Source organism: Nannospalax galili, unplaced genomic scaffold (genome assembly GCF_000622305.1).
Source record: "Nannospalax galili isolate Female #2095 unplaced genomic scaffold, S.galili_v1.0 scaffold596, whole genome shotgun sequence".
Classification (NCBI taxonomy): domain Eukaryota; kingdom Metazoa; phylum Chordata; class Mammalia; order Rodentia; family Spalacidae; genus Nannospalax; species Nannospalax galili.
This window is the reverse complement of record NW_008340140.1, coordinates 4,573,388-4,592,433: the sequence shown is the minus strand read 5'-3', so window position 1 is coordinate 4,592,433 and position 19,046 is coordinate 4,573,388. Positions and strand designations below refer to the sequence as shown.

Here is a 19,046-nt window from a genome sequence, read left to right as displayed (position 1 = left end):
GCAAAGTGAACAGAGAACAGCAAGGGCTGCCAAGGATACAGAGACAGGAACCACCATATGAAAAATAGCACAGCCACTTGGCACTTCCTCACAGAAGTCCACGGAAAATTACCACAGGCTCCCCTAACTCCATTTCTGGGTGTACGTCCAAAAGAATCCAAAGCAAGACTTGAAGAGATATGTGCTCGCCCATGTATGTTATTCACAAAAGCCAAGAGGGACAAGCAACCCAGTCTTCCATCATGGAGGAACGAATAAGCAAAATGTGATGCATGCTCACTGTGGAGTATTACTCAACCTTAAAGAGGGAAGAGATCCTGGCACATGTTACCACATAGATGAACTTTAGAGAACATTATGCTAAGTGAAATGAACCAGTCACACACACAGACCAGTGCTGTGTGACTCCACTTACATGAGGCCCTGGAGTAGTCCAAGACAGAAACTAAGAATAGTGGTTTCAGGAGGTGGCAGGGCAGATAAAGAGTTCTGGAGATGGATGGTAGACACAGCTCCTCAGTAATGTCTATGTGTTTAATGCCCCTTTGAAGGGGTTAAGATGGTAAATTTTAGGGCCAGGTGTGGTAGCACATGCCTTTAATCCCAGCACTTGGTAGGCAGAGGCAAGTGGATCTCTGTGACATCAAGGCCAGCCTGGTCTACATAGAGAGTTCCAGGACAGCTGGGGCTACAGGGAGACCCTGTTTCAAAAAACAAACAACAACAAAAAGATGGTACATTTTAAAGATTTTTGTGTGTGTGCACATACATATACACCCCTTGTGTGCATGCCCACAGAGGCCAGAAGAGGGCTTTGATTTCTGAAGCTGGTGTTGCAGGCTGGGAGCTAGAACTTGGGTTCTCTGGAAGAGCAGCATGCGCTCTTAACTGCTGAGCCATTGCACCAGCCCTCACAATGGTAATTTTTTTTTAAAAAAATCTTATTTATTATTTTTATTTTATGTGTATGAATGTATTGCCTGCATGTAGGTAAGCACACCCATGTCGTACAATGCCTCGGAGGACAGAAGAGACTGTCGGATCCCCTGGAACTGGAGTTATAGACTGTTGTTAGCTGCCATGTGGGTGCTGGGATTTGAACCCAGGTCTTCTGCAAGAACAACCAGTGTTCTTAACTGCTGAGCCATCTCTCCAGCCCTCGATGGTAAATTTTTTTTTTTTTTGGTCTTTTTGAGACAGGCTTTTGTAGCCCCAGCTGTCCTGGATTCACCATGGAAACCAGGCTGGCTTCGAACTCACAGAGATCCGCCTGCCTCTGCCCCCTGGGTGTTGAGATTAAAAGTGTGCACCACCACGCCTGACCAGTGGTAAATTTTATACTGTGTATATTCTACAATTTTTTTTTCAAGTAAGCAAGAAGCCAAACTCAGACAAGAAATAAGACAGGGAAAATACAGGGCTGGAGAGATGGCTCAGTGGTTCAGAGCACTGGCTGCTCTTACAGAGGACCTGGATTCAATTCCCAGCACCCACATGGCAGCTAACAACAGTCTATAACTCCAGTTCCAGGGGATCCAACACCCTCTTCTGACCTCCATGGACACTGCATGACATGGGTACACTTACATACATGCAGACAATACACTCATACACATAAAATAAATATTTTTTAAAAGACAAGGAAAATGGCCCAGTGTGGTAGCTTACACCTTTAATGCCAGCAGAGGAAGGGGGATCTCTGTGAGTTCGAGGCCATCCTGGTCTATATAGCGAGTCCCAGGTCAGCTGGGGCTACAGGGAGACACTGTCTCAAAAAAATAGACAAGGAAAATGTGAACGGCATGGGCAACCACAGCTCAAAGAAAGGCTGTGTGAGGTGGAACAGGACAGGCAGGGCAGGGGAGAGCCCTCCTAGAACAAAGACAGGCAGAGTCGGGGAGGCTGCAGGGAGGGGCAGGCAGGGACTGCTTAGAAAGATCTGCTCTGGTGTGGAACAGGGAACACTGTAAGCTGGGACAGAGGTTCCCAAGAAGAAGTGGCAGGGTGGATGTGAAAAACCAAAATCATCACTGTGTCCTAAGGACTGCAGACTCCACACCCAGAGTCACCTCCCACCGCTGCAGTCCAAAGATGCTAATCTATCTTGACTTGTACCAGCTTCACAGAACCATTAACAGGATGTATTATTTTACTTTACTTTTTGTCTTTTTGAGACAGGATCTCCCTGTAGCCCTAGCTGTCCTGGAACTCACTATGTAGACCAGGCTGGCCTTGAACTCACAGAGATTTGCCTGCCTCTGCCTCTTAAGTGCTGGGATTAAAGGAGTGCGCCACCACACCCAGCTTATTTTACTTTACTTTTGTTTCCTATAGTCCAGGCTGGCCTTGAACTCACTACAGCTGAGTTGACCTTGAACTCCTGATTCTCCTGCCTCCATCTCCCCAGTGCTGGGATGACAGGCACAAAGCACCACACCTGGTGCTCATTGTTATAATGTCTCCCACTTGTCTTGATGACCCTCATTCACGCTTAAGCGTGGTGGAGTAGCAAAAACTTGAACAGGCTCCTGTCCACTCAGGGTCTCAGGATCCACTGAGGGACTGGGCCTGTGTTCTTGAAGTGCTTGTGAGTAGATTACTGGCTACGGACTCCTCTCTTTTGTCTTTTCGAGACAGGGTCTCCCTATAGCCCCAGCTGGTCTAGAACTCACTATGTGGACCAGGTTGGCCTGGAACTCAAAGAGATCCGCCTGCCTCTGCCTCCTAAGTGCTAGAACTAAACGTGTCCCCAGCTGACTCATCTTTTAATGTATTACATTTATTTCTATATTGTGCGTGTGTCTCTGTGTGGGCAAGCACACGTTGTGCATGCATGTGGAGGTCAAAGACCACCTTACTGTAGCTGATTCTCTATCATGTGGTTCCCAGGGATCGAATCAGGTCGTCAAGCTCGACAACAAGCACCTTTACCTGCTGAGCCACCTTGCCAGCCCACTATGGATTTACCTTCTGTTCATTTTTCTCAAGCTTTTGTTCCTACCTAATGGGAAGACCATCTGCTTTGAGAACTTGAGTTCACATCCTTAATCCGTCACTCGCTGGTCACAGGTGCGGCCATGCACGCTTAGCGCCAGAGCAAACCCAGCACCCGCAGCACCCTCAGCAGCGTGAGTCTGGAGCCATCCTGGAGTTCCTGGCCTCTGTCTCCTTACCTGTATGCGTACCACTACAGCTCAGAGGAGCAGCACAAGGAGGATGCTCACAGTGCTGCTCTTCCTCCCTTTCCTCATTCTCTGATGTTTTTTACAGTTTATTTCTCTCTCCCTACCCCCACAGCCTCTCCCTGCCGAGCACACGTGGCACTAAGAGGACAACTTACAGGAGTCAATCCTCTCCCCTATCACATGGGTCCCAGAGATTCAACTCCAATCCTCAGCCTTTGTGGCATGCTCCCTTACCCACTGAACCATCTTACCAGTCCTGACTTTTTCATTTTAACAAATATCTTTTTAAAAATTTTTTATTTGCTGGGTGTGGTGGCACACGCCTTTAATTCCAGCACTCGGGAGGCAAAGGCAGGTGGATCTCTGTGAGTTTGAGGCCAGCCTGGTCTACATAGTGAGTTCCAGGACAGCTGGGGCTACAGGGAGACCCTGTCTCAAAAAGACCGAAAAAAAAAATGTATTTTGGGGGCTGGAGAGATGGCTCAGTGGTTAAGAACACTGTTGTTCTTGCAGAAGACCTGGGTTCGAATCCCAGCACCCACATGGCAGCTAACAATTATCTGTAACTCCAGTCCCAGGGGATCTGACAGCCTCTTCTGGCCTCCGCAGGAATTGCAGGACACGGGTGCACTTACCTACATGCAGGCATAACACTCATACACATAAAATAAAAATAATAAAAAATTTATATATTTTATTTATTTTTATGTGTATGAGTGCATTGCCTACATGTAGGTAAGTGCACCTGTGTTGTGTAATGCCTGAAGAGGTCAGAAGAGGGTATCAGATCCCCTGGAACTGGAGTTATAGATGATTAATCAGCTGCTATGTGAGTGCTGGGAACCAAACCTGGGTCCTCTGCAAGAGCAGCCAGTGACCTTAATTAACTGCTAAGACATTTGTCCAGCCCTTAACAAAAATCTTTAAACCAGTGCTATGATCCTGTCCATCTGCCCTGGGGAGTCAGGAGGTCCTATAGGGGCTAGGCAAGCTAAGGCAGTTGTCTCCCCTAAAAATGACAGCTCCCAGAAGCAGCTATTTAGGAGTATCCCAGCCTGGCCTTTTAGAGGTTCTTGTTATTTTTTAAATTTTAATTTTATGTGTATATGTGTGTGCCTGCATGTATGTATGTGTATCATGTGTGTGCAGGCAGTTGTGAGCCACCAGGTGGGTGCTGAGACTCAAATCTGGGTTCTCTAGAAGAGCAGCAAGTGCTCTTAACCACTGAGCCATCTCTCTGGTTCCTGTTCTTGTTATTTTTTAATTTGTTATGTTTTTGTGGTACTGTGGACAAAGTCTGGGGCACACACACGTTACTCAAGCCCTCCACCACTAAACTTCCCACCCCATTTTTTATCAGAAAGCCCCTTGCCTCCCCTTCACTTGATATTTCAAAGGGACATAGAGATAGATCGTTTATAAGAAAAAGGGAAGCAAGTTTGCTTATTTAGAGAGAGGGTTTCATGTACCTAGGCTGGCCTCAAACTCACTATGTAGCTGAGGATGGCCTCGAGCTTCTGATCCTCCTGCCCCCACCTGCCAAGTGCTAGGATGACAGCCACCATGCATAGTTTATGTGGTGCTGGGGGTCAAACCCAGGGCTTCATGAAGTCTAGATAAGCACTCTACCAACTGAGTCAATCTTCAGCCCCATGAACCTTACTTTAAAACCAACATGCAGGTAGGCGTGGTGGTACACACCTTTATCCCAGTATGGGGAAGGCAGAGGCAGGTGGATCTCCAGGAGATAAAGGCTAGCCTGGCTTACATAGCTTGTTTCAGGCCAGTTGGGGCTACAAAAAAAAAAAAAAAAAAAAAAAAAAAAAAAAAAAAAAAAAAAACAAGAAAAGGTAATGGGGCTGGAGAGATGGTTCAGCGGTAAAGAGCATTGGCTGCTCTTGCAAAGGACCCGAGTTCAGTTCCCAGCACCTACATGGTGGCTAACAACTGTCCCTCTTCTGGCCTCCACAGGTATTGCATATATGTATGTAAGAATACCCATGCATGCAATAGTGCACTTACATGCAGGCAAAACACTCATACACATACAAAAATAATAATAATAAATTGAAACCAACATGTGCTTGAGATGCAATTCAGTGATAGAGTACTTACTTAGCACACACGAGACTCTGGGTTCAATCCCTGGTAACTGGACACAAAGAAACCAACATACCAAGCTGCCTGGCTAACAAAGGCCTAGGGACATAGCTCAGTGGCAGAGCACTAGCCTAGCATATGCAGGGCCTGAGTTTAATCCTGAGTCACACACACACACACAGACACACACACACACACACACACACACACACACACACACACACACACACACAAAGGAAATGGACAACTTAGTCCTGAAATATTGTGCAAATACAAAAGAGACAGGACCTGTGCTCTGAATTTTCAGTGAACTACCCATGTGGCAATTTGAATGATTTGAGATTGGGCACTAGGAAGACAGAGTCAGAAGGATCAAGAGTTCAAGGCCAACCTGGGTTACATAGGGACACTCTTTCTTAAAAACATAAAAGAAACAAAACAAAGGAGTTCTGTTTCAGAAACAACCAAGCAGTCGGGCAGACAGGGCAGACAGGGCAGACAGGGGGTTGGGGGGGGTGGCAGGAGGGGTCTGGTACCTAGCAGCTGCTACTGGCCACCCCTCAGACAGGGCCTGCACTCCTGATAACCACTTAGAAGGTACTGGAGTTGCAAAGTGGCCTCCTGAGTTGATAAAAAAAAAAAAAAAAATCCCAGAGATTCCTTAAACCTGGAGCTGGGGATGGTCCCAGAGTAACAAGGACAGTCTGGGCCTGTTTACATAGAACCACCATCACAAGTCTGCATCCACATGGAAGTACACTGAGAAAGATCTGGAAGGATCACCACCTATTTTACAAGATTCCTTCTGGGAAGAAGATAAAATTTGGGATAGAGCAAGACTTCACACTTTTCTTCTACAGCTTACCATGCAGTTTGATTTGTTTGTTTTGAGCCAAGAATGCATCCGAATATTAACTCAGGCAAGCTTTTGTTGCCATTAGTTTACTCCAAAATGATTCTAAAAGGCTGTTCCCCTTCATCCCTTGCAGCCCAGTGAGACAATGGCTGTCTCCCAGACAGCAGATCCAGCAGTATCTTATCTATTTTTAAACCCCAGCCCAGGTCTGGGCCAGACAGAGGTACAGTGAGTGTCTATCAAACCAGGGTGCTTCCGAACTGAGGCTGGGGAACATGCTAGCATCTTTGTTTCTGACTCTGGCACAAAGCCCTTACAATCAATTTAAGGGTCAGATCCCTTTCCCTGGGAAATTCCTACCAGGAAATAAAACACATGCCCAGATAAGATCAGAGCCCCATCCTTAGATTAGCTCCAACCCACAGGCAGGGAGGTTTCCAGGGCTCCTGGACTGTGGCTAGAAACTCGCTGCTCTGGAATTCCTGGTTTAAAAATTAACATCAAGAAGGGTGCATCTTCACATTTATGAGCCATGGTGAATTGTATGAGGGCCTGTTTATTATGATCCTGATACCACTAAGGCTCAGCACTTGCCCCTCCCACAACTCCCTTGACACACTGAGCCACAAAGAGCAGGCATGCTCTACTTAACCATTCCTAATGGTGGGCAAGCTGGTCTCTGGGCATTCAAATTGCATTTGGCATGGGCCAGTGAGATGGCTCCATGGGTAAAGGCACTTGCAGCCAAGCCTGATGGGCTCATGTAGGTCCCTGGGACCCACAAAGTGAAAAGAACTGACTCCCTCACACACACACACACACACACACACACACACACAGACAAAAATGTAATTTTAAAAACAATTAGAGCCCGGCGTGGTGGGGATATAGCTTTGTGGTAAGACACTTACCTAGCATACACAAACTTCTGGGTTCAATTCCCAGCACCACCAAGGGAAACACCACCAAACCAAACCAAAATAAATACAGACACTTTGCACAAAAGCCTACATGATGGGCCCAGGCAGGCTGACCCTGGAGAAGAGCATTTCTTACAGAGGAAGTGTCAGGAACAGTCCCAGGGAGCTACACAGGTAGCCAGGGGGCAGGGGACATAGGGGCGGTCACCAAGTTAGAAGAGAGACCACTGATGTGGCTGAGGACTATGGCAAGAGCTATAGACCTGGATCTCAGCTGAGAAGATGCCTTTGGAGACTCTTGGCAGAGGGACCACACATGGGTAGTCCCTTTCAAGTTGGCCCCCTGGAGAGGCCACCCTTAGAAGAGCTCGCTCCCTGTGTGGGGAGCCTGCCTCCACTACAGCCATGTGGGAACCAACAAGGGCTCTAGGTTCTCAGGGCCCCACCAGCCCCATATCACATGTCACAGGCCTTGTCCCCAAGTACATCTGAGTTTGAAAGCTGGTCAGTGATTTGGTACTAGTGTGTGGTTCTGCAAGAACAGCTACTCACAGCAGCCGTGGGGAGCCTCTGCGTGCAGGCCACAGGCAGCCGCAGCTTCCAGTCCGTCTCTCCGTCTAGCTGATCAGTGCGCAGAAAGCAAGACCCTGCAGAGAGAAGTTGGGCACTGTCTGGAGACCTGACTCAAGCCTCTTTCCTTCAGCAACTCTGGTCCTTGCGAAAATAACCTACCAATGGCCAGTGAGTCAAAGGGAAAACAAACCCCTACTTCCCACCTCCTCCACTAGCTCTGAGTTCAGATCCTCACTGGGCCATTTGCTCACTGTGGGATACTGGGCTGGGAGCTGGACTTTGCTGGTCATAGCCTGTCCTGACCCATGAAAAGGGAGAAACAGTCATCTCAAGTCTGTTGTAAGAAGCCAGTAGGTGATGGAGCAGTGAACAGCCACCCTGAGGCCAACCTGGGCACTGATGACAAGCTCCTTCTCAGGACCTGAGCCACCTGGGTTTGGGTCTAAGGTTTGTCACTTACTGGCCTGATGTCTCTGAGCCTCGGGTCCTCTGTATGTAGGAATGGATAAAGTAAGAGAGCTCCCCTCCAGGGTTCTTGTGAGAGCTGAGGAGCTGAGCCATGGGCTCAGGACGTTGCTTCTGGAAAGAACCATCCCAGTGTCTGCTCTCACTGTAGAGTGGGCCCCACTAACACAGAAACCCCAAATTTGTAATGCTTCAAAATCAGAAACAATTGATGTATTTAGAGACAATCAACCTCAAGTTTGCCCAGCTGGCCTTGAACGCCTTATGTAGACAAGGATGACTTTGAACTTCTGGCCCTCCTGCCTCCACAGATGTGTGCTGTCACACCTGGTTTTATGACAAGCTTGGAACTGAACCCAGGGCCTGGAGCATACAAGGCAAGAACTTGAGCCACTCTGCCAATTGAGTCCCATCCCTACAACTTTTTAAACATGAAGGCCACAAGTAGAAAATCCTACACAAAGAAACATTATTTCAGGCACAAAAACTCCAAATCTGAAACACTCCTTGTTCCAAGTATTTGCAGTGAGGGACACTGACTTGGATGGGCTGGTACATCTTAGGGACATTTCCTCTCTCACACAGTTCCTGTCATTAGCTCTGTGACAGTGGATCAGAGAGGAAATGAGTTCAGTTCATCGGTGTGTAGCTAAGACCTCTGAGTACTGGGACTAGGGGGTGAAGGCTCAGAGGTAAATTGCCCACATAAAGCTAGACACAGTATAACACGTCTGTAATCTCAGCTTCCCTATGTCAAGATGAGAGGTGCAGACAGGAGCAGCTCACTGGCTGGCCAGTGTGGCTGACATAACAGTGAAAAGACGCTGTCTCAAACAGGAAAGAAGGTGAAGACTGACCCCCCAGAGGACCCAGGCTGTCCTCTGACTTCCATACATGTGCTGTAAACACATAAACATAAATACACACATGTTCACATGACACAAACATGAAAAACAAAAGAACTTCTGAGCACCAAGACAGAACACTGTTAATCCTGTGTGGGATTTGTTCTTTGTTTTGTGGTTTTTGGTCTTTTTGAGACAGGGTTTCACTATGGAGCCCAGGTGAAACCAGCTCCATGCAATCCTGTCTCAGCTTCCTGAGTGCTGGGGTTACAGGTGTGCCCAGCTTTACTGTTTGTTTTTTTTTTAAATGTTTATTACATTATTTATTTATAGTGTGTATTGGTACATACACAGCACACTGAGCATGTAGAAGTCAGAGGACAACCTGTAGGAGTCAGTTCTCTCCTTCTATCCTGTGGGTCCCAGAGATCAAACTCAGGTTGTTAGATTTGACAGCCAGCACCTTCACCTACTGAGCCATCTTGCCAGCCAAGTTTTCTGTGTGTTTAATGACTTAAAATCTATTAACCGACAAACACCCAAAATACTTTTAGCTGTGAAAGAATGCTCTACTGAGTCATTTCTCATTTGCCTGTATGGCTCCAAAATGTTATCTACTTCTGTGGCATTTTCAGATGATTATTTTGCCCAATTACCACAGAAAGGCTAGTGGTTATTTTCCAAATTGATCTCAGATGTTTTACCGTTTTTCTCCGATGTTCTCAAGAAGATCATGTCAGCAGGAACCCGCTGGTTCTGGAGAACAAAAAGGAAGGGATTAAGGTGAGCGGCTATGGTGAGGGCTCTGCCCCAGCTCCAGTGGGGAGTGAAGCGGCCAGCCACAGCCTAACCATCTTTTAAGTAGCGGCCTTTATCGTAGATAATGTAGGGGCTGAATTTTGTTTGGGGTCTGCAAAATCTTGCAAGCTGCTGGTACTTTACTAACCCCCTGCAACACGTCATCTGGCAAGCCCCACTGTTACCCCCTGAACCTGCAGCCAGAGCTCCTCCAGCGGCTGTCCTCCCCAGCCAGCTGTCGGCACTCAGCACAGAGCTTTGAGTGCTATCTGACAGGGCTTCCCACTTCTGCCAATTTTCTATCTCCACGTTTAGCTCCCCCCCTTTTTCTTTCTCTGTGTGTGTGTGTGTGTGTACGTGTGTGAGCACATGAGCATGCACATGGGTGTGGGTGTGTGTCTATGTAGACATACATGCACATGTATGCATGTGTGAGTATGGAGGCCAGAGGTCAACCTCCAGTATTCTTCCTCAGGAGCCTTTCACCTTTTATGTTTTGAAGCAGAGTCTCTCACTGGCCAGTGAGCCCCAGGGATCCGCCTGTCTCTGCTTCCTCAGTCCTGGGACTGCATGTGCATGCCACCATGTCCAGCTTTTTCGAGATGGAACTTGGGTCTTCAAGCTTGTATGTGGCAAGCATTTTACCAACTAAGCCATGCCCCAGTCCTCCTGCTGGGCTTTCAGTAGGATTTTCATAAAGCAGCGAGAAATACAAAAGCCATTCTCAAAAAAAAAAAAAGGGGGGGGGGGCCAGGAGATAAGGACTACCTTTAATGCCAGCACCCAAGAGGAAGAAGCGGCTCTGGTATAGGGAGACCCTGTCTCAAAAATATAAAAAAAAAAAAAAAGGGGGGGGGGGCCAGGAGATAGTGCATACCTTTAATCCCAGCACTCAAGAGGCAGAAGCAGAAAGATTTTTATGAGTTCAAGGCCAGCCTGGTCTAAAAGTTCCAGGACAGCCAGGTCTACACAGTGAGACCTTATCTCAAAACAAATAAAAGTTTAAAAATAAAAAATAGAGAGAGAAGCCAGGAGCAGACATATGGTATAGGCGGGCCTGAGGTGCTGTGCAACCCCAGCTTCCGTCTAACTCAAGCCAACTTTGAGTGATTTTAATCCTTTGAAAGAGCACAGTTTTAAAGCAAGGTAAGATACAGAATTCTTTTCTCACCAAATATTATCCCGACTCTCCTGTCCCGCCCACCCCCAAATCGCATGCCCTCCAAACACACACAGACGAAGACCTGCCATGTTTGCTGAGGTAGCAGATGTCAACACTGCTGAGTTTAAAAAGCACTTGTGACTTTTTGCTGTTCCGTGCTGTGCTTTACCCCTGTTCCCCATAAAATGGTTGTCAGGCACTCTGTGTGTATGTGGGTGGGTGTGGGGGAATGCAGGTTAATGTTTCTCCAAAGGTGAACTTGATAAATATTTTCAAGTGTCAATGTGGCAAACCAACTTGTAGGAGAGACTTTATGATGGAAACAATAAACACATTGAGTCAGAAATCAAACTGGTACTTGTGTTTATGAGCAGGGCTCCTAGCTCCCCAGCACACAGGCACCTTGGAGAAATACTTTTGTGTTTGTCTCATGGGAAAGAGGCTTTTCTCCCCTAGGCAAAGCCGTTAGCCACAACCCTAAAGAGAATGGCTAGTTTACCAGCTGCACAGAGCACAGGATGGGCTCCACCAAGTCATGGACCATTTCCCTACCACTCCTGTTCCCACAGCAGTCCCGCCCCTAAGAAGCTTCCAGATTCCACTCACCTTTTCCACAATGATGAGATCTCCCACTTGGATGTTGGAACTCTTTACCTTCACTGTCCCTGCAAAGCAAAAGATCCAATATCACTGCCTCAGTTCATTTGAATTCCTGCCATTCTGCCTGGCAGGAGGGCACAGGGGTGCCCATGGGCCTCCCAAAAGCATCACCTGCCTCACTGGGCAAAGGGCTGCTTGTGGCTGCAGAGGACTGGAAAAATCACACCCTTCAGGAAAGATCATCTGCCCCACAGTGGCTTAGTGGGTCAAAGCAAAATAAAAAAAACATCAAAATGAAATGAGCAGGGCTGAGGGACCGCTGGGTGGGTAAAGTCCTAGCCATTCTAGAATGGGGACTTGAGTTCTAGGCCCAGAAGCCATGGAAAAGGCAGGCATGGGGACTGGAAGGATGGCCCAGAAGTTAAGACTACTTGCTGCTCTTGCAAAAGACCTGAGTTTGGTTCCTAGCACACATGTTAGGCAGCTTATAACCACCTGTAACTCCAGTTCCATGAGATCTGATGCCCTCTTCTGGTTTCTGTGGGCTTACACACACACACACACACACACACACACACACACACACGCATGCACGCACGCACGCACGCACACACGCACATCACACATAAAATAAAAATCTAAAAAAGAGCCATGTAGCAGTGTGTATCTGTAACTCCAGTGCCGAGAGAGAAAAGTATCCCAAAGGCTCACTGCCAAGCCAGCCCTGCTGAATCTAGTCAGCTCCTAGTTCAATGAGAGACCCTATCTCATTGGAGAGAGAGGACGCCTGATGTCTTTCTGTGCATACCCCAGAGAATCACACACACAGATCACCTCTGGATGACTTCTAAACCTTGATACAACATAAAGGTTGTAAATAGCTATATTTTGTTTCTTAAAGGAAGACAAGATAAACTCTGTACCTGTTTAGTACACATGTAACTGTCACAGAGCTACAGCCCAGCACACAGCACTACATACCAGCAACAATGTATCATTTGGGGCCTGTGAGCCAACAAGCCTGAGGACCTAAACTGATCTCCTGGACCCACAAGATAGAAAGAGAACGAACTTCCACAAGAATTCATCTGGCCTCCATGCAAACACAGAAATACACACATTGGTCCAGGGTTGGTCCAATCCAAAGATGGAGAGACTGCAGCTACTTAGGGCCCAGGAGAATTTGAGCAGGAGAAACAGGGATGGGAAAGAACTCCAGGTGCCTGAACAACTCTTCCTGCTCAGGGGGCACCAGCAACAGCAGGCAGGGTCTGGTGGGCCCAGTGCTCTGGGCAGCACCACCAGGAGGCAGATCATAAATTCAGTTCCACCCTCAGCTCCAACAAACTCTTCCTCTGACATATGCCCCAACTTTCCCAAACATAAATTTCTACTTTGTCTTTGCTTTTAGTGCTGGCCTGACTCAGATGATCGGAACTGAGTTCTGATCTTAGTTACAAACGTTTAAGTCTAACTTGCTGCTCAATCACAATTACTCACAGATTGTGTATGTGTGAGCCCAACAGAGAAGAAAATCAGGAAAGCTGTTTCCACATGCCTGAAAGAGATGTCTTCTGTCAACACTGAGGTTTGTTTCTAAATTATTCATACTTTTTATAATAAGCATGACTGATTTTCCAACTAGAGAAATAAAAATTAAACTAGTTCAAATTATTTATGTGACGAGGCCTAGATGCAACAGGGTCCTGATTTATCATCAGTTTGTTTGAACTCTGCCTCTCTCTGTCCATCTCTTCTACCTCAGAAAAACTCTATTTTTAAAAATTATTTCTTTTTTAAAATTTATTTTATTTTTATTTTATGTGTATGAGTGTATTGCCTGCATGTGTGTAAGTGCACCTGGGTCATGCAATGCCTGCAGAGATCAGAAGGCGGCCTGGAACTGGAGTTACGGACGACTGTTAGCTACCATGTGGGTGCTGGGAACTGAACCTGGGTCCTCTGTAAGAGTACTCAGTGCTCTTAACTGTTGAGCCACCTCTCCAGCCCTAAAATTATTTATTTTTATTTAATGTGTATGAGTGTTTTGCCCGCATATATATAAGTACACCACATGTATGTAAAGCCTGGGAGTCCAGAAGAGGGCATCAGATCCCCTGGAACTATAGTTACCGAGAGTTGTTAACCATGTAGGTGCTAGGAACTGAACCTGGGTCCTTTGGAAAAGCAGTCAGTGCTCTTAACTGTTGAGCCATTTTTCCAGGCCCAGCAAAACCCTCCTTAATCCACACTGCTTACAAAACAGTTTCTGAATTGCACCAACAGACCAATCCTTCACACAAGCACTCCTACTATACATTCCTGGTCCAGCCAACACATCTCAGAGGCCTGTCTCAGGAGACCATGAGAGCCACTTGTGGCCAGGTCTCTTATATTGCTTAACCAGGATTTGCTAATGAACATTTTGGAGAGGATGGGGGGGAGGGCCACAGCTCAGAGACCCCTAAATCCCTACCTATCATGCCAGTGTGAGTGCCAACCACAAACTTAGCCTTCCCACCCCATCCACAGTGTTATTTGTATGTGTGTGTGTGAGTGAGCATGTATGTGTGTACATGTCTGTGGAGGCCAGAGGTCAACCGTGGGTGTTGTTTCTCTGGGGCTGTTCACCTCTTTTGGTTTTTAAAAATCATACTCATTTGTGTGTGCACACACATGCACAAGTCACTGCACATGTGCGGGGAAAGTCAAAGGACAACTTTCAGGAGCTGGTTTTCTCCCTCCGCTGTGCAGGTCCTAGGAATAAAACTCAGGTCAAGCTTGGTGACAAGAGCCTTTCTTCACTAGGCCATCCCACCAGCCCTGCTTTGTGAGACAGTTTTCCACTGGGAGCTGGGTTTCTGATTAGGTTAGGCTGGCTGGCAAGCCTAATCCACCTGTCTCCTCTGAGGCGACAAGATTACACCAGACAGGGTTTCAGAGCTAGAGATGGAACTTGGGTGTTCATGTGTGTGGCAAGCACTGCACCCAATGACACCATCTCTCCAGCCCCCGTGGTGTTATTTTTCAGTGATCAAATACATAGTTCCAGAGGCTGGAAAGATGGAGCACTGCTACTCTCCCAGGTGACCCAAGGTCAGTTCCCAGCACCCACATCAGGCAGCTTTCAATAGCCTGTAGCTCCACCTCCAGGGGATTTGACACTCTTTTCTGGCCTCAGTGAGCACTGCATAGAGCACAGAAAAACCCCTACATAGACACACATATAATTAAAATATATATACATGTAGTTCCAGGGACTGAGGATGTAGTTCAATTGATAGAGGCTTGCCTAGCATGCATGAGTCCATGAATTCAATCCCAGCACCAAATAAAGTCTGGCACGGTGGTGCACACCTGCAATCCCAGAACTCTGGAGGGGAAGACAAGAGGATCAGAAGTTCATCTTAAGCTGCACAGTTTCAGGCTAGTCTGAGCTACATGAGAAAAAATATAGCTGAGTCTCACATGCTCGACATGTGTGCACATGTGTTTGTGTGTGTATACATGTGAGCATACATTCTGATGGAGAAAAGATAAAAGGAGATGAGGCAGCACATGAAGGAAAAAGCAGATGAGGACATTTACAGTCCAGCATTTTCTGGGAGTCCCACCAGCAGGGCACGAGCATGCCCTCTGGAATCAAAAGTAGCCATCGTCTACTGGAAGGTACATCTAGGGAGGAAGAAAGGAGAGGAGAGGCAGACCCAATTTAGAAGGGAGAAACGGTTGAAGAAGTGGTTCAGTAGACAGCACCTGTCTAGCATGTGTGAGGCCCTAGGTTGGAGGAAAGGGCAGTCAGTCTTCAGTAGCTAGCCGGGAGGGATTCCTAGAATGAAAAAACAATTTAGAAACCCACAGTTTAGAGCTGGAGAAGTCCACTCTCTCCTTCCACCCCGTGGGTTCCAGAGATCAAACTCAGGTCGTCAGATTTACACAGGAAGCGCCTTTACCCACTGAGTCTCAAGACTCTTAAGATTTTTTTATATACATTTGCCAAGACACCAGCAGAAGGCAGGAATGAGATTTTTGCAAAAAATGAAGTGGAAATTTCTCCTCCAACCACATCCAGGATCATTAACGGGTTTCTAACAACTCCATCCCCCTGGCTTTCAGCACCTCACAGGCTCGCTGTCAGTTCATAATGGGGAGACAGACTTCCAAGGAGCAGGGTTGTTTATTTCTCCAGCGCTGGACCCCCAACCTTTCATACGCAAAGCCAGGAGGCTGTGGGCGCCTTTCATGGATGAGGGCTGCAGAATAAGAGGCGTCTGTCCAGGCGCAGCGGCCAGATGTTCCCCTGGGCTAAACCACGCAAATGGAGATTCAAAGAGGTCTGCATGCACTCCATTCCCCGCCCCCAAAAAAGAGAAGAAAAAAAATCTTAAAAACAAATTCCAGGGCCTAGTTTTTGACCCTGAACACTTCGAGTTGTACTTCCATTTTCCCCACGCACGCCGGACACTGACTGCTTTTGTAATCTGCCCGCAATTGCCCTGGTTAATGGATGACTCTTTAATCTAACTGTGACAGTGCGGAGCTGTAAATTTGCTCCTGTGTACATTTCCTGGGGCTGACATTAAAACACCTCTGCAGGCCCAGGAGAGTTCAGAGTTGTTTAAAGGTGAAATTTTCATATTCAGATATAGAGCCAGCTCTAAAACCTAGGAAAAGACGGATTTGAAAAACAGGCAAAGATTGAAAAGTGTGATTATACGGACCTCTGCCCTTTTTCTATTCAGTTTTCTATCCACTGTTTTTGTTAAAACAGCGAGAACTTTTTTTTAAAGGGACAAAAGACTGAGGTTTAAATGTCACCAGTTTATACTCAGCAGAGGCTTTTCAGTTAAATATATAAAGTCAATACCAGCTGATGGTATCCCAAAATGATGAAGTGGATTAACATGTGGAAATGGATTTGGGTAAAGATTAATGGTTGGGGGGGCTGTGAGAGAGATGGCTCAGCAGGTAAAGATGCTTGCCGCCAAACCTAAGGCCCTGAGTTCGAGCCCATAATGATGTAAGGAGAGAACCAGTTCCTGCAAGTTGTCCTCTGAGTTCCACAGGTGTGCCATGCAATGTGTCCACAAACATACACAAAAATAAAAGAATCAGAATAAATGAATATAATATTAAAAAAGATTAACAGTGCGATCTGCACATGAGATATTTCTGTTTTTCATTAAACAGATCAGTTTACCAATGATTTACAATAAAGTGAAATCGAATATTAGGAAGAAAAAGCTAATGACCACTTTGCATCTGTCAAACCAAATGGTTAAGAGTATGTGCTGCTCTTTCGGAGGACCTGTGTTTGGTTCCCAGAGCGTCAAGTGGCCCTTAATCACCTGTGACATTGGCTCCAGGGGATCCGACACTTTCCTCTGGTCTTCATAGTCACACATATGGCACACATTCAAACAAACACATAAATAAAAATAATAAAAACAGCTGGGCATGGTGCCCATGCCTTAATCCCCACACTGGGAGGGCATAGACAAGTGGATCTCTGTGAAATCAAGGCCAGCTTGGTCTACATAGTGAGTTCTAGGCTGGCCTCCCGAGTGCTGGAATTAAAGGCATGCACCACCACGCCTGGCTAAGAATAAATGTTTTTTAAGCTAAAAAAAATTGAAAGAAAAGACAAAGAAAAACTCCACTATGCTGATGCTCTGAACCTTAATAAGGGGAGAGTAGGAAGAAACATTCTGTGTTCACTGGACAGCATTTCAGGCCCTTCTTGAAGGATCTTTGCAAGAGTTTTGTTACCTGAACATCAAAAACTCCATCACTGGGGCTGTCAGATGGCTCAGTGGGTAAAGCACTTGCTGTTTAAGCCTGATGACCTAAATTCAATCCCTACCACACACCATGCACCCACACATAAACTTCTCTCTCTTTCTCCCTACCCCGACATAGGCATACACAGACACACAATGATAATAAGAAAAATTAGGGGGAAAAGTTTTTTTCTAAGTCTATCACTGTAATTCCTTTTAAAGAAAACACACTTCTAATTGTATACCCATTAAACCCAATTTATACTATGAAAACAAAAAAACAGTCCTTCAGTCTAGTTAACTATTAACTGAACATGTTCCCATTAATAAATGCATCTTGCCCAAACTAATGAACACAAACGAAACACAACTCCTTAAAAAGCAACACACAAGTATCCTCAGGTCTCAGAAGGGAGCCTCATTCATTGCAATCCCAGAAAGCAATCCAGAATGAGTTCTGAATTAAACTGAGAAAGCTCTTCAAAGGAAGATGAGCTCACGGGGTCAGAAGGTGACTCACTGTAAACAGTGCAAGCATGTGTGGGGAGGAAAGCTGAATTCTCAGCCTAGAGCCCGTACTTAAGAAAAGGCTGAAGATGCGAGGGCGTCTGTCTGTCCAACATGGGCCTCTGGCTCAGGACTAGTCGGCCATCTGTCCAGATGGAGCCAGCAGGGTGCAGCCACTGCACTCATTACTCTTCTGCTAGTGATTTCTTTTAAGGCTAATTATCCCAGCTTCATTTAGCCATCATTGGGATTTAGCCCTGGAAGGCTTTCCTGGTAGGAAGAGCCAGGAAACTTATCTTGTGAAAACGCAAATCCAAGCCCATGCCTCAGTGCCTCTCACGGGTGAGCTGCCTTCAGAATCAAACTTTTGGTAAAGAAAGCATGAAGAGATGCCACGTCTTCATCTGCTAATTCTTTCTGGACCCAAAATGAGCCTTTGGTTGCTTTGTTGTTTGAGGTACTGGGAACAACCATTACTTTCAGCCCCCTTTTGCCTTCACTTCCACTGCCCCAGAATGCTGTTAGAAAAGACAGCAGTATTATTATAAAAACCCAAAGACCTAAGAACCAGGCTGGAGAAGCAGCTCAGTGGGCAAAGCGCTTGCTTTGAGGCCCTGGGTTCAATCCCCAGCACCATGTTAAACTGGGTGTGATGGTGGCAGCCCATGCCTGTGATCCCAGCATGCTACAGGTAAAAGCAGGAGAATCAAAAGGATTAGAAGCTCAAGACTATCCATGAGGTCAGCCGGGGCCACATGAGACCCTGTCTCAAAGTAAATAAAGAAATAACCTGAGGGGGAGGTAGACGAGAGTGAAGAAAGGAGAGAGGAAGAAAAAGACAAAAGATTCAGGAACCTCAGCCTCCTGACTGAATTTCAAGGTGGGCAGAAAAGGGCACCTGCTTATCAGAAAACATGACTTCTGGCTTTTGAAGGTTGGTCCACCTTGAACTAGAACCCTGGATTGGCAGGTGTGAGGTGTGGTGATTTGAATGAGAATGTCCTCCATGGGCTCCACATATTTGAACATTTTGGCCCCTGCTGGTGGTGCCGTTGTGGGGAGTCATGGAATCATTCACTGCAGCCTTGCCAGGGGAAGCACGTCACTTGGGGTGGCCTTTGAGAGCTCACAGCCTTGCCCCACTTCCAATTTGCTTGCTGCAAGTGATTGAAGATGAGCCTTCTCAGCTTTCAGCTCCTGCCTCCATGTTCCTCCAATGTCATCACAGTAATAGCAAAGTAACTAACACAGGTGG

The 19,046-nt window shown here is 46.6% G+C and overlaps 1 protein-coding gene across 2 annotated transcripts in view; it reads right to left on the bottom strand.

Annotated features, from left to right (window-relative positions):
• Atp9a (ATPase phospholipid transporting 9A (putative)) overlaps positions 1-19,046 on the bottom strand; it is a 155,832-nt gene that overhangs the window by 85,844 nt on the left and 50,942 nt on the right. For both annotated transcript variants that reach the window (XM_008835144.3, XM_008835147.3), the window contains exons 5-7: positions 11,511-11,569; positions 9,649-9,700; positions 7,614-7,708 (exon numbers count right to left, since the gene is read on the bottom strand). In XM_008835144.3, coding sequence (XP_008833366.1) covers positions 7,614-7,708; positions 9,649-9,700; positions 11,511-11,569 — 206 coding nt within the window. The remainder of the gene's footprint in view (positions 1-7,613; positions 7,709-9,648; positions 9,701-11,510; positions 11,570-19,046) is intronic.